Source organism: Malurus melanocephalus, unplaced genomic scaffold (assembly GCF_030028575.1).
Source record: "Malurus melanocephalus ecotype Western Australia unplaced genomic scaffold, MMel_1.1 scaffold_160, whole genome shotgun sequence".
In the NCBI taxonomy this organism is placed as follows: domain Eukaryota; kingdom Metazoa; phylum Chordata; class Aves; order Passeriformes; family Maluridae; genus Malurus; species Malurus melanocephalus.
This window is the reverse complement of record NW_026623392.1, coordinates 17100-43801: the sequence shown is the minus strand read 5'-3', so window position 1 is coordinate 43801 and position 26702 is coordinate 17100. Positions and strand designations below refer to the sequence as shown.

The following is a 26702-nucleotide window of genomic DNA, read 5'->3' as shown; positions in this document are numbered from 1 at the left end:
TTCCACTCAACTTTAACTTGGAACCAGCCCCATGCTTTAAGCTAACATCTCTGTCCAGAGGCAGCCCACATTTTTAGGGCAAGAAAAGCATTTTGCTGGCAAATTCTAAAACTTAAAGGTGTTGGGAGTTGTTTATAAGCTTGAGATACTTGATGTTACAAAACACTTAATGAAACCTGGATASCGAGAATTGTAATACTGACTCTAGGGGGAGAATCTTGGTAATCAGGGTTTAATTCTGGTGAGATATACATGTAATGCATGGAAACCAGGAAGTGAATTGTTCCTCAGCAACGTATTGTGGTTATTAGGGGGTGAACAACATAAGTACTTACTGGGTTGTTTATGTTTCAGATTAGCAGATTTTGAGGTCAGGTAGCTAATTCCATGATAGGCTTTTTGTGGGAAATACATGCTGTTTGTGGTAAATACTGAGCACCTACACAGGAATGTTCCTACATAAATCTCAAATCCCATCGCAAACATGGATACAGATCACTATGCCATCACTGCAAATGGTGAATATCAGGTGAAAATAAGAAAATTAGGGACATAATTCACACAGCACATCAAAGGGATGTGCCCCAAAGATAAATATCTTTAGCTTTATATGCCTCTTCCTCCCAAATTCTCTCTATGGTCCATTGAGAAGAATGACCTCTTCCTGTGCACAAGCCATTTTACCTCTTAAAGATAAGAGTATTTTTTAAAAAGTACCTCCTTCTCTCCCTAGCCTTCAGCAGCACCTAGGATTAATAGTTCCAATGCAGTTGCAGAGAGGTGAGATGATTCCTATTCTCTATATCCAAAAGTCGCCATGAATGTTGATAAATATTCTGCATGAATGATGGAATGTCTGCTGTGAAGGCAGGTTATCTGGATATTTAACTTCTGATATGGCCTGTTGAAGGCTGTTTTATAAAACCAACTCCTTTGCTGAGACCTTTACAGTTGTGTGGAACATGCTGGTGTGCCACTGACCCAGCTCGACTTCTTCTGGCTGCTGTTGGTTTGAAACAAGCATGCTGCATCATTCCCATGTAGATTTTAGGTGTAGGAATACAGCTCTGGTTGGAATTTCCTCTCTAAAGTCTACTGAGAATTCAAATGAGAGCCAGATGAGGTTTTTTTTCCTGTTCATTTAGAAGAAAAATGCAAAACATCATGAGAAACTTTAAAACTCCAACACTCCCTGAGACTCCTCACCACAATAACGTTTTCCTGAAAAAGTTCTTTCCAGTGGGATTTGAGCTTGCAGGTGATAAGCGCTCATTATGTTTTTCTACCCTAGATGAGGAAAGGCCAGATTGGTAAACAATGAATTAAGAAAATTCTTTCAAACACATTCAACAAATAGTAACTTTGCAATCTCAGTTTTGAGCCTGCTTTTAGCAACCTCGATTTGGCTTTGGCTTGGAGTTACAGAAAGATTAATGAAAGCCCCTGCTCTGTTCCCAAAATCAGAGCCAGCCAAGGGAGCATCACAATTATAATATTCACTTTTTCACAGTATTGCCTTCCCTGCACATTCTCCAGTGCGGGTAAAGCAGGGGAGTCCAGGCTGATTTTTCTGGGTTATTGTTTGTCCTTAAAGATGAAGCTGTACCAGAAAATATGGATCTGTAATTTTCAGCATACCAATGTGATTCCTTAGCAATAAGTAAGCTTTCAGAGCATAATGCAATGGCCACAGAGTACTGTAGGTCTTGGGTCTCTAACTACCCTCTTTTGACAGGGTAAAAAACCACTGCWAAATGCAAAGCATCGGGCAAAACATTTTGAGAAACTTTGAAACTCCAACACACCCTGCAAAATATAGCCCATCTCATAAATCAAAATAATTTTATCATGTCTTCAGTTTTAACCAGTGGTTTCAGAGCGACATGTGGGCTCCAAGGTGGTTATTTGAAATCTTTAACTGCCATTTTACTGAGATGTCATTGTCAGTTTTAGCCTTCTCCTTTCAAAAATTGAGCCAGGCATTTTCTATGGAGAAGTCTGTAGGAGAGACCATCTTTTGTAGGCAACTGCCTGCTTTCTGCTTCTGTTTCTGTCTGGAGAATAACTAATCTCATCATACTTCTGGTATATCTGAGGCTAGACCCTGCAAAAATCTGAAAGTGAGATAAACCATCAAAAAATGTCAGATTCTTAAATGTGCAGGCCAAGGTCAAGTCTAGAAAAAGAATATACTTGGAAAATAAAGTTTCCTTCAAAGCGTAAACAACCAGTTTTCAATCTTTGTGTTTATCTGCATATCTGTATGTCATTATTGTAGCTCTGGAGAGCCAGAAACATCTCATGTCCTCAGCACATACTTTCATTCTGCTGGCCTTGAGGGGACATAAACCCAGAGCAGCCGCTGAATCCTTTTCTTCATGGAGTACATCTGGAGATGGGGAAGAGCCCCACGGTGATCCCAGTGGCAGCATAATGGCAGCTGGCAGGATCTTCCTGCTGAAGCAGGTCTGAGKGGCTCTGTGCCTCGGGGGACAGCTCCCACCTTGCGCTGAAGGTGACATCCAAAGGAGGGAGGTGTCCTCACACACTTCTGGGCAAGGGCAGCTGTTATTGTTCAGTGATTTCTCAAAGACCAAATGGAAATTTGGTCAAAACAAATTGAACCGCAGGCCCCAAGATTTTGAATCACAGCTATCTCTCATCTCTTCTTTAAACAGGGTGTTTTAATGCTTTGCAGAACTACAGTGTGAGGCATGCTGCCTTCCATCTCCTTAATCCTCTGTAAATTTCTTTCTAACAGCTGCTGCCAAAATACAGTATGGCACTCGTACAGCACATGCCTCTTCAGTGATGAGCACAAAGCAGCTTCTGTTCAGAGCGAATATGTTGCAAGCCCATGAGTAACACGTTGTGAGTGTTGAAGAATATGAAACATACTCTGAAACTGAGCAAGCCATAAACAGTTCATTTTCCAGAAATAGTTGCACTACCTCTGTCATTCTGCTTGGCAAGTGTGTGTGCACAGGCTTGGTGCATCCACATTGAACAGGCACCAAATGTTATACCCATGGTGTGCCAGCCACGCTGCAGAGTTCGGGGGAAATATGTCAAGTATGCACTTCAACACTCTTCTCAGTTTTTATAAAAACCCACAGTCTCTATTTTTTTATTTTTACTTTACTAGCCTCTCTCTTGGACTAAATGGATCTTAAATTATGGAATGGACTTATATTCATTGATCTCCTGGTGAGTTCTCTCTAACTGATGCAGAATCAGGTCATGGCTTAAGGCAACTTCTAACTCTAACTGGGTAATATCTGCTGGAAAGGCAAGTGGTTTGTGCCTATCTGTGGGCAGATGATACTGTGAAACAAGTAAATTTGGAGATCAGCCAACGGCTGAACTAAATCTTTTGTAACACTAAAAAAAAATTCCTACCAGTTTAAGAGGCCACCTGTTTGTTTAAGTGGTAAAAGAAGAACAGCTCATTCAAGCTAACTATGTGGCCCTCACGGATGTGGAGTATATTTTGAGCAGAATACACACTTCAGCATATGTAGTCTCTCTATTTTGCTTCCTAAGGAGCAAAGAATATTTTTTCCATTTTTAAACTGAAGTGTAAGTGTTAAGTGATGTGTCTCATTTCCCACTGAAAGTCTAGCTGAGCAAAGGATTAGTCATTTACTTTCCAAATATCTAGCTGCTAACACTGTCTGGAGACCAAACCATCTTTGCCCACAGTCAGGCCAGTAATGTCTCAGACAAGTGGGAATTTGCTCTCCAGCAGTCAGAGCAAAGGGACTCCATCCATGAGATGGCAACTGAAACTGTCCAACWGATTTCCCATCAGCTATGGGAAATAGCTGAAATTCATCCAGCAAGTTAAAAAGTGACAGGGTCTGTATTCACCGCCTTTTGCAGAGCCAGCCTTTCTGTATTCCGTCCTGTTATCCAGCAAGAGACATTGACAGGAAAATAGGAGGCTCGTGCTTCTTCGGTAGTTTTGGTGTCTCCTGTCAGGTACCCCACATATCCTCTCTCTGGCACTGGCAGGGAGCAGCACTGGTAGGTCTCCAGCTTTCCTGTTGTCTTCTTTCAGGGTAATACACGACACATAGTTGAAGGTCAGAGTCCAGCTTTATAGAGTGATAACTGCAAACATCTAACTTATCTAAGCTCTTTCATGCTATTTGAAATAGGAGCAATTGATGTTGTTCCTGCTTGTAGCTAAAAATAACAGGGGGRAAGTGTGTTGTTAGTCCTGGGTGGTGTGCTAATTAGTTCTTTGTGAACTCTGTTTTATTGCTGCCAATGATTATTTTCAAGTAATTACAGGGTTCCTATGAATCTGGCTCCCATTTTCTCTCCTGTGTAACAAGGGTAAGGAAATGAGCAGTGTCAGTACTAGGGATACGCAGTTATACTTCTCCCACAGCAGAATTTTGTGTTATAGGAAATAGTTATTTTGTACAATGGCTTTAATAGATTGAAACAGAGCTAGGTGAGCTGCAGAATGGAAAATCAGTATTTTCATTACATTAAAAGTCAGGTCTCTACTTGGAGGAGCACATAAAACCCTCATGGCCTTTTATTTAAAAATGTATGGAAAGGAAGCTAGAAGCTTCAGCCTAAAGGCTAAAAATAGTAACTATACCAACATAGCCAAGTTGTCTGTTCCTTCCCTCCTCCAGTGTGAATGAATAAATGTTTATGTGCAGCTATCATGTAAGAACTGCTTTGGCCTGTTTTCTGTGTGTTGCTCTGTAGCCATATGGACTTCAGCTTTCATTGTAAAGGGGAATGAACAAACAAATCTAATGATTTGTGTGAAGAAAAATCATGGAAGTTGGTTAGTTCACAATCCAAAACATTTCATTGGTAAAATTGTTGGCTCTGTATTATCCCTTTGGGTTTTCAGAAAACATCTAGATGTGTATGTGCCGCAGCGGGAAGGATGCGAGCACTCAATATGAGTGATAAAGCAAGCTTCAACTTTATTTGTGTCACACACTGGTTATATATGCTCACAGTTAATTATGCCTACTTGCTACAATATTATTGGCTAAACACAGAAAGTTACATTCTCCTTTCACTCCCCTCTTTGGTTCTTTCMCAATCTCTCAAAAACATCCTGACCTTGCCTATTCTTAGTGCTTGCATCCTGCAACATATCAAAAACATTCTGTCTTTGAACACTCTGGACACACACATCCTGCAATGTTTCCCATTATCAACACAGAGGCCCAATGCTGCCCCTGAGCAATATTTTCAGTTATTAATGCAAAGGCCTAAAATTTGCTACCACCCAGTTTGCTTGCACAAGCCTTCCAGGGAGCTAAGTCCCTTTTCATWAGGCCATTCTGCAACAATTTCCCCCTTTCTTTTTGTGCAAGTAAAACTGGGTTTTTTGTTTGTTTCACTATACAGCTAAAGGGAAGCTTAATTGCTACTATAATCCAATCAAACAGGTCTTAAACAGCTGGATAACCATAGTCATACTTAAACAAAAGTCAATTTGTCCCGTTTTATTGGCCCAGGCCACCCACACATTCTCCGTGCTCAGGAGCAGCATTGCTCTCATCACTGGTAGAGTCACCTCTACAACCAGCATTTTCAACAGCAGCTTTAACCCACTTGCTGGGAATCCACCGGGGACCTGTAGGAGTAAGCACACACACAAAGCCCCTTCCCACATACTTGACTTCGGCAGGTCCCTGGCAGAACCCTGTACTGGGGTCTCGGTACATGACCCTCATTGGCTTAGTTGGCTTATCATGTGCAACACRACCACGTACATAAGCTGGGGAAACCTCCTGGTCTGAAAAAATACACAAATAGTTCATAACAAATAATGCCTTTGACAGCCTCTCTTGAGGATCCTTAATATCCTCAATCTTTTTCAAATATTGCTTTAAAGTTTGCCTTGCATGCTCGACAATCGCCTGTCCGGTGGGTGAATGTGGGTTCTCGGTCACGTGCTTAACTCCCCATTGTTGGCAGAACTTTCACATCTTTTCGCTTGTATACGCAGGTCCTTTGTCAGTTTTCAGTTGTTGCATGCAGTACACCCATAACGGCAAAGCAACTCGTTAGGAGCCGCAGGACCTGTGAGGCCTTTTCTCTGGCCTGGTCTGTGGCCCATACAAACTTACTATACRTGTACACTGTTACCTGCACATATTTCAGTTGTCCAGATTCTGGAACATGAGTGACATCCATCTGCCATAACTCGCACGGGCCTAAACCCCGTGGATTTACTCCCATTCCAAGTCCCAGTCCATGATGGCTACTTGATTATATTTTGCTTTGCTCGCACAATGCTTCCAACAATCCGTGGCCTTGCTCCAGCAGTCATTCTTCAATAATTCCCCCTTTTTTCTTTTGTGCGAGCATGATACCATTAGTCATATTATTTACTTGCTTTATAATACACCCATACACAATTCGCATAACAATAAGTATTGCTAACAACATACCAATAAAGCGTAATCCCTATTTTAGCAAGCCACTAAGCCAGCCCATAAGGATTGTGATTAGAAAGATGCATTTATCAACTGCCTAAATACTTCCCTATTGCCCAGGGTCTGCAATAGCTGGCTAGCCCCATTTCACAGGCAGGACCTGGAGAACCTTTCCCRGGCAAGGTTTCCAAGTTTACCCTGAAGRGGKTCCAGCTTTGATAAGCCCAAATTGGCAAGTCAAAGTGACTTGATTACATTTTTAGTGCAGAAACACCTGRGTCTGTTGGCACTTCCCAACCAGCCAGGGCCAGGGCTTGGCCAGAGTCTAGGCCTCAGCTGGGAGGAATTCTCTAAAATATCCTACAATCAGGCTTTTAACAATCCCAATTGTGAAATTTTCCTAAAATGATACATTTCTTGCAGATAACTTCACAAGGTTATGTCTTACAACTAATAACATCCAAAATCTGGGATTGTACTCATTCTTCTGTACCATCTATGGAAGATAAAACTGCAAAGATTGCTATGAATAGTCATCTTAATTAACAAATGCAGAACATTTACATCCATAGAACTTATGATTAAAGACTTAGTAAACTGCTTTTTCACATATTTTTACACAGCTTATCAACTCATGTTCTTAAATCATCATTCACCAATTTCCATCATAATTGTTTCAGTGGTTTCATCTTGTCTCTATAATAAAAGAACTTAATATTTCAATTTAAATGAGCATATTAGAACAGTATTTAAACTTAATTTCACTTAAACTTAATGTCACTCAAAAGCAACATCACCTCAATTTGACTACACTTAAACAGAAATTACGCCCGACAGAGCTTAAACTTATCAGAACATAAATTAAACTTCACTAAAACTTAACAGCAATTAAACCTCAGCAATTTATACATATAGAACTTACTACAAAAAAGTAGTGACTCACCTACAGACCTAAGTTACAAATCTAAAATGCCTAGGAAGCTAGAATAACATTCCTTATCTACTTGCTACAGCACTTTCACACACGCACATAGACACAAAGAGTCCATTCAAGGTATAGCTGTGGCAAAAGGTCACCTTGARTTCAGCAAAGTAGACACTTCGGATCCTTTGAATCTCTTCAGTGGGTACCCTGGTTAAGACCTAAATTTAAGAAAACTAGATTCAAAGTTGAGAGTGTTACTTTAAGAGTTTCAGGTACGAAGGACTTTGAGTCGTTGACTTCACTGTTACAACAAAGCAACTGAAAATTTGCCACAGCAGCTAATGTTTCAAATCTCTATAAGGGAGTAAACTCCCTCTCCTTTCTGCTGGACCCTCCTTTCTCTAAAAGATCTCTTGCTTTCTGTCCTCTTTGGAAATAAGTAATTTTTTCTTGGTCTTTTTGTATGTATGTAAGCAAACCCTTGAGTTGTAAATTAAATAGCAGCAACATGGAGCTCTAGCAATTTACATCATGTAGTTTTGAGGATAGGTCATAGTAACTATAAGCATTATTGAAAATGCCTCTTCATGGTCAGTACCTTTCCAGTATAAGCATAACTTTACCAGGATTTTTCAAAGTGCAGCCTTAGAAAAATCATAACATTGTATTGAAAACCTGCTCAGTTTGGAGATGGTAAGAGAGCTTCTAGTGATTGTCATTACAACAGATTCAAAATATAAATACTTAAAGACATAGTATAATAGGACAAAATAATACTGCCACAATTTTTGCACATGTAACTTTGTGAGATCAGTGGGAAGATAAGACTGAGGCATGCACCTAAGCAGCCACAGTCACAGCCCTCACTGACCCCAAAGGAGTGAGCTACTGTATACACTGCTCCCTTCCTCCAGAAGAACAGAGGGCATCAGTCTCAAGGAAAAAGAAACAAATTTGAATCACTGAACAGCTGTAGTGGTTGGAAATGCTCTCATATGTGTCTTCATGGCAAAATAATCACCTTCAAGTTGTGTGATTAAAGCTGTACAAGCAAACTAGCACTATTCTGTATGGTGTTACAGTAGAGAATCTCGAGCTAATTGTATCCAACTCCTGAACAGTTTCTGCAGATAACACACATGGAGTTAAGCCTAGCATGGCCTTACGCACTTAATTGTTCCTAGAAACTTTTATAAATCATTCAGTGTTTTGACATCAGTTAATTATTATGGCCTTACATTTGTCCAGTTAGTGATCATCATAAATATTTTGAGATCTCCTGAATTTGTCAGGGCTTTCTGCATTCATGCTGAGTAAAATTAAAATGCTCTTAGGGGTTAACCTGAAAATAATGCAATAAATACTACTTTCTCAATTTCTTATGGAATACAAAACGGGGTGTTGTCCAGCAACTAATACAGGAGACAGTGTGCTGCCTGAAGTTAGCTGCTCTGGCATTTCAAGGACACATAGCTGGGCTATCAGCTATTCTCCAAGACTTCTGTGGGATAGGTGCCAACATGTTCAGCTCCTTGGAACCTGGGCTGTGTATGGGAAAAAACAAATTTAACCTTATAGTGTTAACTGTGATGCTTCGGTTTTGTCAGAGTTGGATGACATTATAGCCTCAATCTGCACATCCCAATAAAGCTGATGCAATGTATCTGTATAAAACTGAGCAGAGCATGAAATTACTTGTTCAAGGTAAACACTTCAGGTACATCTATTGAACTTGCCAGTCAAAGAAGTAACCTTTCAACACATAAGCAGCTCTTTAATGGCAAATGTATATGCTAGTTCTGTACGTTTGATTTAAAACACACTGGGAAAGCTCAAGCTGACTTACAAGGTCTATTTTAAGCAATCCCAGTGTATATGAGCATCAGAGGTGCACTTAAGATAAAGCACTCAGCTTACCACTGTTTTTACACTGTTCTAATGCAACTAAATTAAAAGCATCTCWGCAATTTTTACTAAGGAAGTTGTATCAAAGGCAATAAAGGTAATAAGTAAAGGTACTGCTGCTTTAAGGAGACATGGCATTTTGTTTGGTCATCTTGCTCAACTTTCTTATCAAACAAAATAGCTATACTCTTTTTTTTCTGCTGAAAAGGCTTTCCTATGGAATTAGAGACAAATTTAAAATACAACTCAGTTGCTGCAACTAGCAAGATACGGCTCGGCTGTGAAACCCCGGAAGGGTCCCCTGGGCCCTCTGAGTTCCTCCCCACAAAGTTTTTCTGTGCAGCTTAGGTGTTCTGAGTCTGCAGTTGCTAGAGCCTGCCTGCCTCCCCCGCTGCCCTCCACARCCCACACATACACAGTGAGAACGAAGCAGCAGAGTGGGAAGCGGGGGCGGGGGGTGGAACGGCAGGGGGCAGGAAGAAATGGAACAGCCGCTTCTATACTCTTCTGTTCTCGGCGCCGCTGCTTCAGGGAACTTTTCCTGTCTCCCTAGGAGAGTTGAACTTTTCCTGTCTCCCTAGTCGTTCTTACCCTATACGCTCCCTTCCTCTCTCCTCACGCTGAGCTGTTATGATGTCCAGATCAGCATGACAGGGATGAGTCTGGTGGTCCTGTTCTATAGGTGGATTAGGAGGCAGGGGGTGTGGTTTTGTCTCAGCAGACCAAGTGGCAGGTCGACTTCTATCYGTGGTGCTGSCAACAGCAGCAGAGCTTCCTCCACAGAGGGTGGTTCAGGGGGTGTTGAGGGCTAGGTAACCAGCTTCAGTGGACATTCCGGTGCACTGTCCCAGTGTTCTGGAAAACTAGGGACTGGTAGAGAGGGTTCTAGCACCCAGACAGCTGGATAAGCCAGCAGCCCTGCAACGAATGCTTGTGCTATGGCGGCAGCAGCAGCATGTTCTGCTTTCATCACTTTTAATATGACTTTAATCAACTTCCAGGTTTCTGCCAACCCACTTGCAATTTTTTCTTCCTTACCCCCTTTTGCAATAATGTCCCACAAACAGTCCTCAAATTTACGCCACTTCTCTTCCTCGAATAAGGTATTCGGGTCCTGAAAACAACCCTTTAATTTTCCCAGCATCACTAAACCTGTCAATTGCTTAACGCAAYCMGCTCCTAACCCCCGCTTTTCTAAAAAGCGTTGGGCTACCTCTCGATCCATTTCAGCTGGCATCATCAACGGGATCCTTCTCCCAAGTGCAATCTTATCAGGGTTAGCCCCAGCGGACGGCGGACCCCTCTTGGACGGCCCAAGTGTTCAGACGCCAGCTTTTCAAAGTCTGGCGATCTGCACTTCCCGGCGCTGCTACCGGGGCTTCTCCGCTCCCACCACACTCCTGGCTCTAAGTGTCCCGTGGCGTCAGGTCACCAGTTGCTGCAGCAGGGGAAGGATGCAAGCACTCAATATGAGTGATAAAGCAAGCTTCAACTTTATTTGTGTCACACACTGGTTATATATGCTCACAGTTAATTATGCCTACTTGCTACAATATTATTGGCTAAACACAGAAAGTTACATTCTCCTTTCACTCCCCTCTTTGGTTCTTTCACAATCTCTCAAAAACATCCTGACCTTGACTATTCTTAGTGCTTGCATCCTGCAACATACCAAAACATTCTGTCTTTGAACACACTGGATACACACATCCTGCAATGTTTCCCATTATCAACACAGAGGCCCAATGCTGCCCCTGAGCAATATTTTCAGTTATTAATGCAAAGGCCTAAAATTTGTTAGCACCCAGTTTGCTTGCACAAGCCTTACAGAGCTAAGTCCCTTTTCATTAAGCCATTCTGCAACATGTATGTGCAGGAGTGCACAAAAARTGGTTGCAGCCACCTGGTAGTAGAAGACAGGATCAGGTAAATCCTAATCAAAAGTGTTTGAGGATGTAAATGACAGTTAGATACTTTGAACATCTTTGGAGATCTGTACTACACCAGTTCAGAAATTTAAATACCCTTAAAATTCTGGCCTTGGACACTGAAAGTTAACTGTATCTATTCAGTAAAATTAAATAAAATTTCCAACATGTGATGCATGATGGAAACTGAACAGCTGTCTGAGCAGTAGCTCCACTGCTCTCTAAAAAAGAATCCTAATTTGACTTTCCCACATTAATACTGTTTACGTGTTGGAGAGAAGTGTTTGGAAGGCATTTGTTAAAATGGGTGCTTTTGTGAAAACAGAGTGAGGAAAGATGTTCTTTTTTTAGTAGGTGAGTAATTGTTTCCTTCAATCTCTTTCTTTTTTCTCATGACTCTGAAAAGATCAGCACACAGCCATGTAGTTAGTGGCCCTGGACTAGATCATGCTGAAACACACACTGGTGTGACTCCACTGCTCTTACATCACTGCATAGTCAGAGCAAATGGTAGCATCTAGYTCACAATAATGTCTTTCCATAAGCATATGTTACTTCTTTCATCACTGAAATAATTTTTCATGGTGGAACCATGAAACAATGGAGGTCTGGCCCAGCCCCTGCTCAAGACAGAGCCAGCTTATAATGTGACATCTGGCACTGACATAGGATCAATCCAACTCCAAAGGAAGATAGACCAAGTTCAGTATGTCCAATAAAAGAAAATAGTCATTTATGCTGAGTATTACTTTAGTGATCTTTCATTTCTTCATACAAGAAGAAATGTCTTTCTTCATAAAAGACATCGTAGTAGCTCTCATTAGTAATGTTCCTGTAGTAAATAGCAGCTGGAAAAAAACATTAAACAGATGTGGGTGTTTGATCATCTCAGAAATAATTGTAATAAAACAGTAGCTATCCACAAAATAAAGTTAACCTTCATTTTATAAATTATTTTTCACTGCAGTCTCCAGGCATGATGGAATGTTAATAATGTTGATGTACTTCAATGATAGTAATAGTGATATGGCTGTGAATCAACAAAAGATATCTGGGTTTGCAGGTACAGCTCTTGCCTGTACTTTCAGGATGTTAGTCCTCCCATTCCAGGATAGTATGTAGATGACAGCTTACAAACTGCATGAGAAAGTCAYGGTCTGCTGTTCCAGGTTCAGGTTTTCTCAGAAGAAATACACAGGTCATCTTTCTTCATAGTCTGTTTCATGAAAAGAGTAAATAAGGAAACAGTGGGATTAAAGACAGATGTGCTTGTGGTGTTAATCAGCTGAAAAAGGCGGGTAGCRCTGATAACACCAGGTGAGAGCTCAGCACTTTGCATTGCATTTGCTCAGCACAAGGCATGGATTTGGACCTCAGTTTTGAATATTTGAACTCTGCTGTATGTGCTGTGTTTTATCAATGTTCCTCGCACTACAAATTATTCATCTCACACAGAAGTGCAGAAGAAAGTGTTTTAATCTTAATTTATGATAAACAAGAACTGAGAAGTCTTATTTATTAATACATGAAAGTATAATCTCCAAGGGGAATTACTTTCATATTAATGTTCAGTATTTAATATAAATTCACAGCATGAAGACCACCTCAGATGGGTAGAGTTTCTCAGATGTGTATCTGMTTGCTCGTATGTAATTTGAACATCTACAGAACATGAAGGGCATAATCAAAGAATAATTAATATGTTGATAAGGAATTACATTTTGTTCTGCTTATCTGCATAATTCAGAGAGAAAGTTTATGATGACAACATCTATCTTTTGGGGTATTGTTTACATTTACACTCAAATTACTACATGAAGCATTCTCCTGCATTCCATACTGCCTTTCATCTGCTGAGCTCCAATTACTGTCTGACCAATTAACTTCAGTACCACACACATGCAAACCACATTGGGTATTGTGAAAAACCTAAGCAAGGCATTGAAGTCTGAAACTTGATCTCCAGTTTAGGACACTGAGCTTGAAAACCCTGACTTCCAGAGACATTAAATCTTTGTATTTAATTGGAGTTATGAATACACATGAGAGTTGAAGCTAATGGTCAGACCAGCACTACATTCTCTTGAGAGCCCTCTGAATATCAGGGTGCTCCAGAGACCTTGTACATCTCGCATGCTGCTTGAGTTCAGGCTGTCTGGAAATCTCCCCCAGCCTTGCAAGAGCTGACATTTTTCAAAACCTTGCAAGGACAGAGGATAGCTGCAAGCTACATGTAGTAGGGTCCATCTGCTGCATCCAAATTCAAACCAGATCTCAAGGGCAGAGTACCAGACRAAACACCTTGGGCAATTTATGTGCAGTGAAGAAACATACCTTGTGTACAAATTGGAGAATTTACTGCTCTAGTGATTAAAGTATTAGCAATCTAATAAAATAGTTGGTCCAGCTACAAAGATAATAACACTTGTAATTCCAAGTATAAAGTTACGGCAAGTTTCCAGTAGTGGCACTGTTGGAATTGATACATATATACTATTAACTGTTCCTCTCCCTGGTGTTATTCTTGTCCTTCCTGTGACTTTCTGGGTTCAAAAATCAATGATGCTGGTTTTCCTTAAGATGAAAAGGGGTGTAGAGGAGCTTACAGCAAGTCTTCTGAAATTCTCCACTAAGGAAAGTATGATGTTGCTGATGGAGGTATTTTCCTCCTTATTATTGTGTCAGGTCAGGGTTATTTTTACACACGTTTTGAWATAATCAGAGAATCACTGAATGGTTGAGGTAGGAAAGCACATCTGGAGGTTTCCTTGTCCAACCCAGTTGCTCAAGCAAGGCCACCTACAGCCAGATTGTCTCTAGGTAACTTTTGAATATCTCCAAGGATGAAGCCTCCACCAGCTCCCTGAGGAATATGTACCAGTGCCAAGAGATCTATTTCTAAAGAGATTGTTACCTCTTCTCCACTGATTTGATAATATTCCTTCCACATTAAAAATACTATGTAGAGTATTTAAAGACTCACATTTTCTAGACCTTTATCCAAATACATTTTCCTGTGGGYATACGGTGCTCATGTGTCAGAGCTCTGTTAATTCTCAAGTCAGCAGTCCTCATCTTTTGAGTGACAATTCAAACAGGTAGGAAGGGCAGCGTGGTACTAATGAATGGATGGGTGGTACTCTGTCCTCCAAGTCTATATGAAGCCAAGACTCATGGGGGCTGTCAGAAGGCAAGGAAGAAAATTTAAATCCTAATGGGGAAGGAGGAGGATGTGAAGGGAACCAAGTTCTTAATCACTTTTATCACTATTAGCAATACCAGAGCATTTTTCTTAAGGCTAAAGGGAGGAGACCCTGATGTCTTTGTCAGCTCCCAATATATATATATTATGCAAATTTTATCTATTTCATAAATCCTGTTAGTGGTTTCAGCTGGATAAAGTATTCTCCTTGTTTCTTGTCATAAACTGCTGCAGAATTCTTTTGTGCAGCTGCTGCATTTCACTGAGGGATGAAGTGATCTCTATATATAACTTTCTCTTCAGTTTTTATATCCATTTAAAGTKCCTCAAGATGAGATATGGGTTGCAAGCTATTGTTTTATTAGTGTCATCACAAAGTGCTGCATTGTACAAATCAATTGTAAGCTAAGAAGAAAAGTGGTTCAKAAGTGATACTTGAATTTAGAGATTTTTGGGTGTCATGGTTTTACTTGGTCCGATTTTTGGTAGTGGGGGGATGGGACCAAGAAACCACAAAGATGGCTCCTGTGAGGAAGTTCTAGAAACTTTCTCCTTCTTCTCCAGCAAAAGGAGCCCTACCCCCTGTGTTTTAGAGCCAATCCATCATGGCTCCAAAGTTGATGGACAGGCTGACCATCAGGCCTGGGCCAATTGCACAGGTTGGTTACACCTCTGTGATGATGTATTATCTAGTACTTAAGAAAGAATTCAAACCAAGATAGGGGCGGCCGCCATGTAGTTTTAGGTTGTTAGTATGTAGTTTTAATATCATGCACTAGGGAAAAACAGAGCAGGAGGGTGAGGAGATGTAAGAAGAAAAATGGAGACCCAAGATCACAGTGAGGAGAGGATGGGATTGGCTTGCTGTGCTGTTGCTGTGGTTCTCGAGCATGGAGAAAATAAGTTGTTCTTGAAAGGACTATTCATCAATGAGARACCTGTATAGAAAAGGAGAGCGACCTTGCTCCGAGGAAAAAAACCTGGCCTTTGAGGACTGGACTGAACTGATCAGGAGTCAAAAAAAGGGGAAAGGCTTGGCCCCCCCCCCGACGTTTGAAGTGAGTTGGTGCTAAGAAGAAATTGTGTTCTGCGGAGAGGAAGAGATGCCCCCGCCCTACGTCTGAAGTAAGTGGATGCTTAGAAGAAGCCGTATTCTGCCAGGAGAATTGTGATAGTGGTCTTACGCTGCTGAAACAACGCAGTCTGGCCTTGAAAAACATTCTTTCCTTTCTCCTACGAGGTAAAGAAAAATACTCCCTTGCCACCAGCAGTTATACACTGACTGTTTCTTGGGAAAAAAACTTCCACAGCTAGGAGCTGTAAGAACACTTCTCCTATGATGCTGGACAACAACTGTAATGAGTGGTTTGATCTATGTTAGACTTTCATTTCCTGTCCCCTGTGTGTGTGGGAAGACATGGGGAGTGGAGAGGGATGACCTGGRAAAGAGACGGGTCCCGGAAAGAATAATAGGTGTCTTAAAATGTCCGGTTTTTATTTTTCTTCTSCTTGTAATTTTTTCCCTATCTTTGTTCCCCTCCCCAGTGCGGTAGTATTCTTAGTAGTATGCAGTAGTAAATCTATTTTGCAACTTAAGTTATTCAGCCTGTCTGACCATTCTCTGGAGCACATACGTATCTTTCTCTCAATTATGTTATGTTATCTGAAAGTMATAAATTTTCATGATAATTGGGCTTTTGCTCTCCCTTCTGCCTCTCCGGTGGGGGGAAAGGAGAGAACGTCGTGGGTGCAGTGCTTTTTGGCTTTCAGCACAGTCCAAAACCACAACATTTTTGGTGCCGTGACTCGGATTGGGAAAAATCAGGTTTTAAACCCACRACATTGGGGTTAGGAGGGATTTAAAATCCTGTTTCAGGAATTTGAAAGGAAGATGGCAAAAAATGGGAAACAAACTAGCATGGAGTTAGGTTGTATAAACTGAGTGGGCCTGTGGGACAGTGGGTAGGAAAGATGTCAGAGAAATGAAGGACAGAAAGTTAGTTTTAAGTGACTTCAGAGTGGAAGACATGGAAAGTAAAGGAGAAAGGGAAACCAGCAGTAAATAGGAATTACGATGATGATAAGGAGCTACCAAAAATCTCAAGAGTACACTCAAATTACCTGAATCTCTTGTATTTATCACATAACTGGGCTATATAACACAGATGGGATTTTCAGCATTGGTTGTGTTAAACATGTTTGCAGGATTATTAATGTTATGTCTAAAACATTCAAATGTCAAGGTAACTTCATGTCCAAATCTCATTGCATTTTTATGTTCAGATGACTGATGGTGCTGTACACCCTGTTACCAGAACAAGTTCTTTGGAAGTCGGTATAACGGGAGAATTCCTCATGGAGTCAATTTTATGCTAGACTCCTAGGAGCAGTGATGGCTGCCTAGTAGTGTGGCAAATTGCTCTGATATGGCAGTCCCACTGGATATTTTTTACTGCTGAGGTCTTTGTTGTGTTCCTGCATCCCTGCTGGCTTGCTGTGCTGGCTGCTTCAGTGGCCCCTGCGAGTCACCTCTCAGCTTGAAGAGCGTATGGAGTGTAACACAAAGATCTCCCCTGCACTACAAACTGTGATTTCCCTGTTGCTGCTTGCACAGTCACCTTCTTGTTATTTGCATGAGGAAACTCACTGTGTTGTACACCCAGCTCTCATGATACCTGGATTTAAAAAATATTCATACAGATACTCTTGCCAGATCTGTAAAGTTTTGTGCTTGATGAACCTGCTGAAAATCTCAGATCTACCAGTTTTACCAATATCCCGTTAATTTGGGAAAGGAATTCAGCATAATCCTTTCACTCAAGTCAAACCTAACTTTTTATCTCCTTGCTGGAATAATATACCTCTTTTCTCAGGAAAGGCAGCCTTGCTGAAGAAAAAAGTCTGGCGAGAAGTCTCCCAGCTGGGCTGTGCAGAATATGGTTGTAGTAGGGAACAAAACAATTGTTGTAGTCATTGAAAGAAACATCTTATACAGTCCCAGGCTATAAACATCTTATACAGTCCCAGTCTGAGTAAGAGAAATGTCAGTAGCTCAGAAGGAAAAGCTGTATAAGGGATCATCTAACCAGGAAAACACATTTTCATAACCCTGTTTTTAGTTTGGCTTCTTTATTCCATTCTGGAGAATTCTTTTCCAAATCTGGTGGTAGCAAAGAGTAGTCAGATAAGGTTCCAGCTCCAACTCATCTCCTGACATTAGTGTCCCTTGGCAATTAATTTATAGATTGCATTTTTTTAAAACCCTCTCTCAGTTCAGATTGCCTTCTTTCTTTTTTATTTCTCTGTCTTAAATAATCTCCTTGCCCTTGTGCTGTATGTAGAGTGAGTAGTACTTCCCAATTTCCTATTTTTGTATTACCCCTGATTTTATACCCTTTTAGCATAACCTTTCCTTTTTCATCTGCTGTCCAAGGTAAACAGTCCCACTCTTTTAATCTCTTAGCATATGAGATTTTTTTTCATGTCCATAAATAATCAGGCTTCTCACTTTCAACCTCTCTAAGAAGTCAGAGCATGAATGGACATCATCTGACTATTATTCACCAAGTGTAAAGAATTACACATAAAGAAACTACTCATGAGTTTGAAAGATCTTTTTCTATTGACATTTAAATTATGTTCAGCCACAGTAGTTTAAAAGGTCCATATTTTATTGTAATATTACTAGTACCACAATATTCCATGTAAAGTTAAGGACTATTAAAATAACACTTTGACAGTTTTATTTGTCCCTTCCTTGCAAAACATAACCTTGTCTCTAACAGTAATTATATGGCATGATATAAAATGATTCCAATGAAATTCCACTTTTGAAAACCTTATTATCAGGATTTATTGAAGACTATGCACCACAATGCAGTAAAACATATAAATTCATTGTATACTTATGGTTTATTTTATTTTTTATATATTTATGCTATAAATGGTAATTTTAAAGCTGCATGGTATTATTGGAATTATTCCAGTAAAGTCCTACAGAGTGGAAGGAAATGGGGTAAACCATTATACCTCTACTTAAAAGCATTCCCTGTAATGGAGTTCTCAGGAAATTATGCCAAAAGACTAAGTAACTTAAGAGAACCAATATCCTCTGCACAGAAATGTATGCCATCCTACAAATAAAGCTTTGAAATTTCMCCTTTTAAGGATTTCTGGTAGGTACAATGCAACATGAAAGGTTACTGAAATTTGTGTCCATCATTATTAAATTGTGCTTTTTCCTTACGGAATATGACAAGTTTTACATTTTTCCATGTTCTACACCAGTTGCTTGCACTGATGAAGTGAAATGACAATGCAGTAATTAAGGTATTAACTTGATACTTGCAAGCTGTAGATCATGGAATCATAAAATCGTAGAATGGTTTTGGTTGGAAGGGACCTTAAGGTTATAACCCCCTGCTGTGGACAGGGACACCTTTCACTAGACCAGTTGGCTCAGATGTGAAATCTTGTTTTGCTGTAAATTTCCTATGTGACTTGAAAAGTCATCTTCTTTCTTATTTGCAAACAAATTCTTGTTCTTTCCAATTTACACCTTTACACCCTCCAGTAATCTAATTTCTTAGCTCTGAAGAAGCTTTTCAAATGCCACCCAGTGGAAGCCTATCATCCTTTAGTGTTACATTGTAGCTGAGGGATGGTAGAGTGATGCATTTCAGTATCAGAAATTTGAAATTTGAATTGTCCAGACCAGATTTCTAAGGGTAATAGTAACAGAGGAGTGATACAGCTCTATTTTTATGACCAGATAAGTGTCAGGCACCTAATTCTCATCAATCTTACCTCTAACCTGCTTGTGTACTTTTGAAGTGCTTTAAATCCCCCTCTGAGAAACAAGGGGTTACAAAGATAAGTATTTTAAAGACTGAGATATTGGGGCAGGAGAGTATTTGCAGCCACTGACGTGTCTCAGAGGGGGCTGCAAGAAGGAACTTGCTAGAAGAAATGTGCTAGAGCTGTTCTCATGTAGCTTCAGCCTGAGCTGAACTTGCCTAAAGATCCTATCTTCCCTCATGAGCGCTCTTCTGGGAAGACATCGGGATGGTGACATTACTTGCTGGTGACTTGACAGGTTTATGGGACATGAGGGATGCAGCAGGACCTGTGAGAAAAGGCTGTCTCAGTGCCTACAGCCACCTGGAGCGTCACTCAGATMTCAGACACCATCACTGTTTCTTCCCCAGGAGTGTTCTCTGGTTTACCTTTCACAGAGGTTCTGAGAGTAAAATCCTGAGCAATTCCTCAGAGTTAAGGTGTTTTGCAACCCTGGGTTGAGCTGAGCCTCCAAACTGACCCTAGAATGCCAGGTAGATTTTGTTATGGAAAGTGCAGCACCAACTGTCATCCCAACAGTTTTCCTTTTATTGAAGGAAAGAGCAAGATAAGGACCAAAAGTTGACATAACCTTTGGTTAGTAACAACAGACTTACCACCTGCACAGTAAAATGCATTCCTTTCCCATTAATYGATTAAACATTTTCTCTAATACTACCAGATATTTCACCCGAGTCTAATAAATTCAATTTAAGTGGTGAGCAATGCAGGGGGAATACAAAATTGAACATCAACAGTGATTTGTTGCAGACAGATGAATAGTAAAGGTTATCACATAAAGTTGGCATAAACACAATAGATGGGGTAATTATGTACCTTATTTATTCTAGCTGCTAAATCTTTCACTGTGTTGTGCAAAGGAACATCTGAATTTTAAATTAAAATGTAGTTTAAAAAAAAGGAAGAAAAACCAAAGCAGAAGAGACAGGAACAGTGGCAAAAAGCAGAAATAAGATGAAATACTGATATCTAGATAGGAAAAGGGCAAGGACTATGGTAACTAGATCTTAGCATTGATGTTTGTAGATGGTGATAAGATTCCAAGCTAAAAAATTAATTTACTTACATGGTTTTCTCTTGATAAATACTTTTCTCTAAACAACTTTTTAGAACAGTCTCCTGTGCTCCTTCATGTGAGAAAGGACTGTTCCAGTGGTTTGACTTTCTTGTACATCTGCTGTAGGCAGGATCAGACCCCTGTGTTAGCTTGGACATGGGTAGAGAACTGGGACAACACTGCCGAAAGTATTTCTACTGCCCTTCATTGACACCTTCAGTGAGGTCTTTTTAGTGCTGTACACCTCTCTTCCCAAATAAGTCTTCACTAATGTTCCACTAGCAAGTAAGAAAAGGCAAATATTAGGATATAGGCCCAAAAAGAGAAGGTTAAACTTAGCATCTCAGATTATTTTTCCAACATTGCAGTATCCAGTAATAAAAGCATCTGTATTGCATTCTGAAATATGAGTTGGATTACATGCCCAGGACAAGATAGTATGAATCAACTTTGATGTCTGTTGATGAGTGAATCCTTAGATGTGCCTTTTCACCTGAACTGTAGGGGTGACCAAGAGGAGAAKGGCTGGAACAGGTGCCCTTAGCCAGTGGAAATACACTTGTATGAGCAAAGTCATGTTTTGGGCTGTGCCAACAGTATGTTGCATGTCTTTCCTCCTGTTGTTCTCTGAATATGACCAAAAAGAGAGATGTGGGAGGGTACTGGACACTGATCCTTGAGACCCAGGATCCTGGAAGCTCAGCAAATGTTGCTCACGGCTGAAATAGTCATTCAGAAAATGAGAATACCCCCCACAGATGCCTTCATGGAGGAGATAGAGTCAAAGTTTTGAAGGTAAAAGTTAATCAGTCAATGATATTTGACTGAATACAGTGTGTTGCAAACAGCATAATTAAAAAAGAAATTWAAAAAAAATGAAACCAAACCACCAAAAACACCACCAAAAAAACTGAAACCAAAACCGTAGAAAAGAGTGAGATCTGTTCTCTTGATTACTCCCTATAATTACTTACCCACTGCAACCTGAGATTTTTGAGATCTTATTTGGGCTGCAGGAATATTTCTCAGCAAGATCCTCTGAAGATCCAACTGCAAAAAAACATTGAAATATGATAAGCATATGAGAGCATTAAATGGTCACATTCTCCATCACCCACAACCTCTGTCAGTTGTGTTTCCAGGCCAGATGAAGCTAGAATGTACGTACAGCTGTTCTCAGTTGTAAAATTCATTTTGAAATGGGATTGATTCATCTGTGTTTCATGAGATTGAATTAGGCAAAAGAAAAAAGTATAAGGACTTGCCTTTTTTTCCAAGCATTTAATAGAAATGCTCAGTCTAACTGGAACATAATAGAGATGTGCTTTCAGCACACAGATGTTSACAGTGAGAGCCATGTTTTATGTAAGCTGCTTATTCTTTGTGCAGTGTCAAGAACGAAATGTACTTTCATATTCTGTTTTTTGGCCTTGACATGAACTAATGTCATAGCAAATGAAGACCTTGTGGTAAATCCTTTTCAGCACTGCTAATGATTATGACCATTGTAGAGCTCTTCCTGATTGTCTAATCATCTTTGAGAAATTGAGCTTTGATACATAGACCTTGTATTCGGAATTTTGATTTCTGCTCCAAAGTTTGCTGGTGTGATTCATTATTTAGGGATCAGAAAGGTGTGTGGGTCACAGTGCAGAGTATATTCAAAGCAGATTTTATAGGGAGCTTCAGTAGGTGAAGTCTTTAAGGGTGTGATGARTTATCTGAACAGAATTACATGGGCAAAAGTTCACGCTAGCATTTTCTACCTAGAAAAATGCATTTTAGTAGAAAACTAATTTACAACAGGACTTTTTTCACATGAAAGGCAAAACTATACAGATGAATAACTGAGCCTGATCATCTTCTTCCAGYTCCATTGCTTGCCTTATAGTTAGGATTTGTATTATGGCTGTCTAGATYTTACAACCACAAATGTGCTAAAACTCTTGACTGGTTCATTCAGGTTGATTAATGAGCAACATAAAATGTCCACCTTCAATACCTGCATGCTCTGTTTCTTTGTGTTTTGCAAATATGAGAGGTGCAAGATATGTGCTTTTGACTCTGATCTTATAAGCCTAAACTGTTCAAGTGATAGATTCTGATCTGGGTTTGGACAGCAAGGAGATGTTTCCCCTGATACCCACATTTGTGTGGATGAGCCTCTGTTTCCAGTTGTTCCTGCAGCTGGTCCGGGAGCAGCTGCACGTGCAGGCAGTGTGGGTGCTGGGCAGGGCTGGACCCAGCACACTGCTTTCCAGAAAATGAGCCCATGGAGCTTGGTAAAAATAGAGGTGCCCCTGCAGTTGTCCTTTCAATATCATGACACCAGGGTTTTTCCTGGCAGAATTGTCCATGGATTTCATGTGGCATTCTCCTCCACAAGAAATGGCAGAACAGGAGAGAGTGCAGTGCCTGCTCCCTATCATCCTGTTTTCACCCTGCTCCATCTTTCCCTCTCACCAACAACTTACCCTTGGGGAGGGGTAGATCACAGAACCACAAACCTGGCAGAGCAATTTTTGCTGCAAAGTGATGGTTAGCACTTCATCTCAGCCACCAAGGGGCTAAGTGCACCCTGGGGTCCTGTGGAGACAGGCACATTTCCTAGAGGGACTCTTCTGATACTATAAAGAAACACTTCTGAGTGATGACAGTACTTTAAGTAGCAAATAGATACTACCAAATTTCTCTCTTATTTATTTGTAACTAAAAGAACTTCTTATTCAAAAGAACAGAGTGTGAATTTCTTTCTCTTTTCTGTTTTTGCTCAGAAATCGAAGCAAAGGAAGCGTGTGACTGGTTACGTGCAGCTGGATTTCCCCAATATGCTCAGTTCTATGAGGGTAAGTAGGTCTTTCTCCCCTTTGTGTGGTTCTGAAAGTGCACTGGGCCCTTGCCAGGAGAGCTTGCAGTTGGCCAACTCCACATTTGACTGAGTTATGGCCATGGCTGGCTGCTTCACAAAGCCTCAGCTGCTGGGCTCATACCAGTTCATAAAGAAAAGTAAGATTCTTACCCTTGTAGCCATGGGAGGTTAAAAAAAAAGGTACATAGAGGGACATAGGTTGTGTAAATCTCAAAGGTTAATAAAAAACAAGTACAAAATCTGAAAAAACATGAGCCTTTTTCTTAAAAACTTTCTGAACTGTGTCTAAAATAAGATTAAAACACTAGAAGTTATTGAAAAGTTCAATCATGCTGAAAATAAGATTTAAMACTGCAGAGTTACCAAAAGTGAATGAGTTGCATTTCACATATGCAAAGTAAGAAATGACAATATTGCAGTGCAAATCACTGCAAATGCTGGTGTCCCCTTCCTGGGTATAAAATTCGTGCCCAGGGAAGCAGTGTCCCCAAGGGCAGGGTGACGGGTTGTGTTGCTGCTGTGTTCATAAGTAGTCTGGGGACTGGAGCAGGGCTTTTCCCGYTCTCCCTAGCTCAGCACTGAGAGGGAAGCTGTGGCTAATCCTCGTTTTTCCCAGACTGTGTATTCTCCCTGCCAGAGACACAGAGCCAGCTCAGGCCCGCTCGCGCTTATTAGCCGAAACAGCTCTTCCAAACACCTCTGGACACCTTCCAGGATCAGCTTGAGCCTGGAGGCAGCATGGATCCACACTTGGAATGAGGGCCAAGAAGCCTCATGGGTCAGAGTCAAGTCTGCAGGGAGCCAGCTTGGGCAYCCTCCCTTCCCTAGTGTGGGGCTGAGGGTGCTGGGGAGCAGGATGCTGGGGACACCCCCATGGCCAGCTGAAGTCCATGAGGGCTTAGGTGCTGGGTCCTGTTGAGCTGCTCAGGTGCCTGGGACCAGGAGCACTATTCAGACCTGCTCCAGAGGAGGCAGGAGGACTTTGTTAAATCCAGCAAGGAACTCAGACTAATAACTTGACAGACCAAAACTGACACAAATGTGTGTCTACCACAGTCCCTGGACAGCCAGTAGTACTTTTGTGTTTGCTTTGTATTCGGAGTATGTCAGATACTGACTCCCCCTGAGAAAGGAGCATCTGCTGCCTGCTTAGCTCAAAGGGATGCTCTCTCCAAAAGAACAACCTGTGCTGGGCTCCACGAGTTCCCTGTAGTCAGTGTGTTCTAGACAGTCTGTGTCGCTGAAAACAAGGTGCTTTTCACAGGCATCTATTATGTCAATGTTGTGCAGTAGTGTCTGAAAATGCTGGCTGAAATTCCTGTATCCCAGCATCCTGCTGAGGTACCTAAGCATGGCAGAGCAGTCTGGAGAGCAGCCACAGTGCTGAAACCCATCSCACCATCACAGAGCCATGTCACTTCTCAGTATAAATGTCAGCCTGCAGCAAACTATTCTGGCTTTTTAACTAATAGTGGGGATTATAATTCAGCTTATTTTTTTCTGTCTGTTATTTGAGCAACCCTCTGTCGAAAATCATTGTTATTTGGATCTGTTTTTAAAGCAAAAATCACAGAATATTTCTGGGGCTTGGGTAAAGTCTGTCTAGCAAATAACACACTAAGTCACACTAATGAGAAAGGAAAACATTGTTGCTCATGCACATAAAGAAAATGTGGTGATTAATTCCCTGATCTCAYTCATTTGTGCCAGGTGCTAGAATGAACAATTGAGTATTTTTTTAAAAGCCAAAATGAAATAATTTTGCTCTCACTGTAATGCACTGGACGTTYGGCTATACCTTTAACAGAAAAAAAAAATTAGATGTTTGAAAGGGTCACAGATACAGCTAGAAGGGAATCAGAGCTGAGTGAAATTGGTCATACTAGATTTCAGTAAGCAAGCACATGCAAAGCAATTTAGCTGTGGACAATGTATTTTCATTTGAATAGCAAACAGCTTCTTAATATTATGTCTCCTTTTACAGACTCCCAGTTTCCCATTGACATTGCTGCAGTAAAGAAAGATCATGATTTTCTTGACAAGGACCTTGTAGAACCTCTTTGCAGGTAAATAACACCCCAAGTTTTTTAAAAGCATGAGCTGATTTTAAAAGCATGAGCTGATTTTTAACTGCTAGCATAGCAGCAGTAGAGGTTTTTGCCTGTCCAGGTGAATTAAGAGATGAGATCTATAGTGCCACCATTCTGAGTTAATTTCACTCACAAAAAATGCTGCAGTAGGACACCTGCTGCACTCACAGAAAGCATCACATGATTTGAGCAGGCATAAATCCAATGGATTTGAAACAATGCTTTTTAAGAGCTAGCAGCAGTGCAAGCACACCCTGAGTAAATGAGAGTCACATCTGAGTTGCAGATTAATAACTCTTACGTCTAAGGCCAGCAAAAAAAAAGATTAAACTCCATTGCACAGCATTCAGCAATCCCTTTCTCTGTCAGCAGACACCATTTTCATGCTGCTGTGATTCCCTTAGTACTCTTGTTCAGCCGCAGTGACAGCAGTGGGACCAGACCCAGTACTGCAGACCCCAGTGCTGCAGCTGCTGCAGCTGGCCCCTGCTTTGTCCTTCCTGTGCTTGCTGTTTATCCTGCTTTTTGTGCTCTGCCTGTGAATGTACCGTATTGCATTGCTCAAGTCCTTTCCCCCAGGACTCAAGACACAGCAATTCTGTGGCAGTTTTGCAAAACCACATTGCAGAGGCATTGTTCCCTTCTTCTTTCCCCTATGCTCAGCTCGAGCTGGGTTCTGCTTCTCTCAACTTCAAGTAACGACAAAGGAGTATCTGGGCCTTAACCAAGGCTTTATTACATGTTTTGGAAACTTTCACAACACCAACATCAGGATAATTGGACAAGACCCTATTTCCCCTTCTGCAGCTGTGGCTAAAGTCATCAGAGATGGCTTTAGGAGATGCTGTTCCACATCATACTGCGCATTTCAATGATTAATGAGTCTGTGATGGAGGAATGCAGAAAAGGTTTCTGAGAATCACCAAAAATAGGGCTGGAAGAAATTTCATTGAGTCCACTTCTCCACCCCAAGCTATGCCCTCCTTCCTGGCGGATCCAGGTAGTTTCTGGACATAGCTGTCATATTGCTTTTCTGAAGTGAGACCTATTGCGTCTCATGGTGTCTGTTGTGGCTGTCAGGAAGAGAATATTCCCTTTCACGGTGTAGTAGCCTTTGTGTGAGGACAAATCAGTAGGAAAGACTTGGATCCTCCTGTGGTCTCTCTCACAGATGCCGGGGAACAGAGTAATTGTAGATTTGATCCACTGCTGTTCTGTGCTGCTTGGTGATAGAGATTGCTATGCCCTTGCCCAAGAAACATTCTTCCCACACATATGTACATCCCGCTGCTTCAGTCTGGTGTGATGGAAGACATACCTTGCTGCAGTTAGGGWACTGGAAAGTGATAGAGATAAGAGATTGTGATCTCTTCTCCTCTGCCCTTTACCACGAAGTTGAAGGACCAATAAAAAATGCAAGTGTTATGTCTATTCCTGTTGCTTTCTT

General features: G+C 40.9%; 1 protein-coding gene across 1 annotated transcript in view; it reads left to right on the top strand.

The window, feature by feature from the left end:
* The window catches only part of LOC130576888 (stAR-related lipid transfer protein 13-like), a gene marked incomplete at its 3' end in the record, with an annotated part of 98656 nt that overhangs the window by 58627 nt on the left and 13327 nt on the right, over positions 1-26702 (top strand). Inside the window, 2 exon segments of the mRNA XM_057371861.1 lie at positions 23071-23142; positions 25150-25231. Of these exon segments, the coding sequence (XP_057227844.1) occupies positions 23071-23142; positions 25150-25231 (154 nt within the window).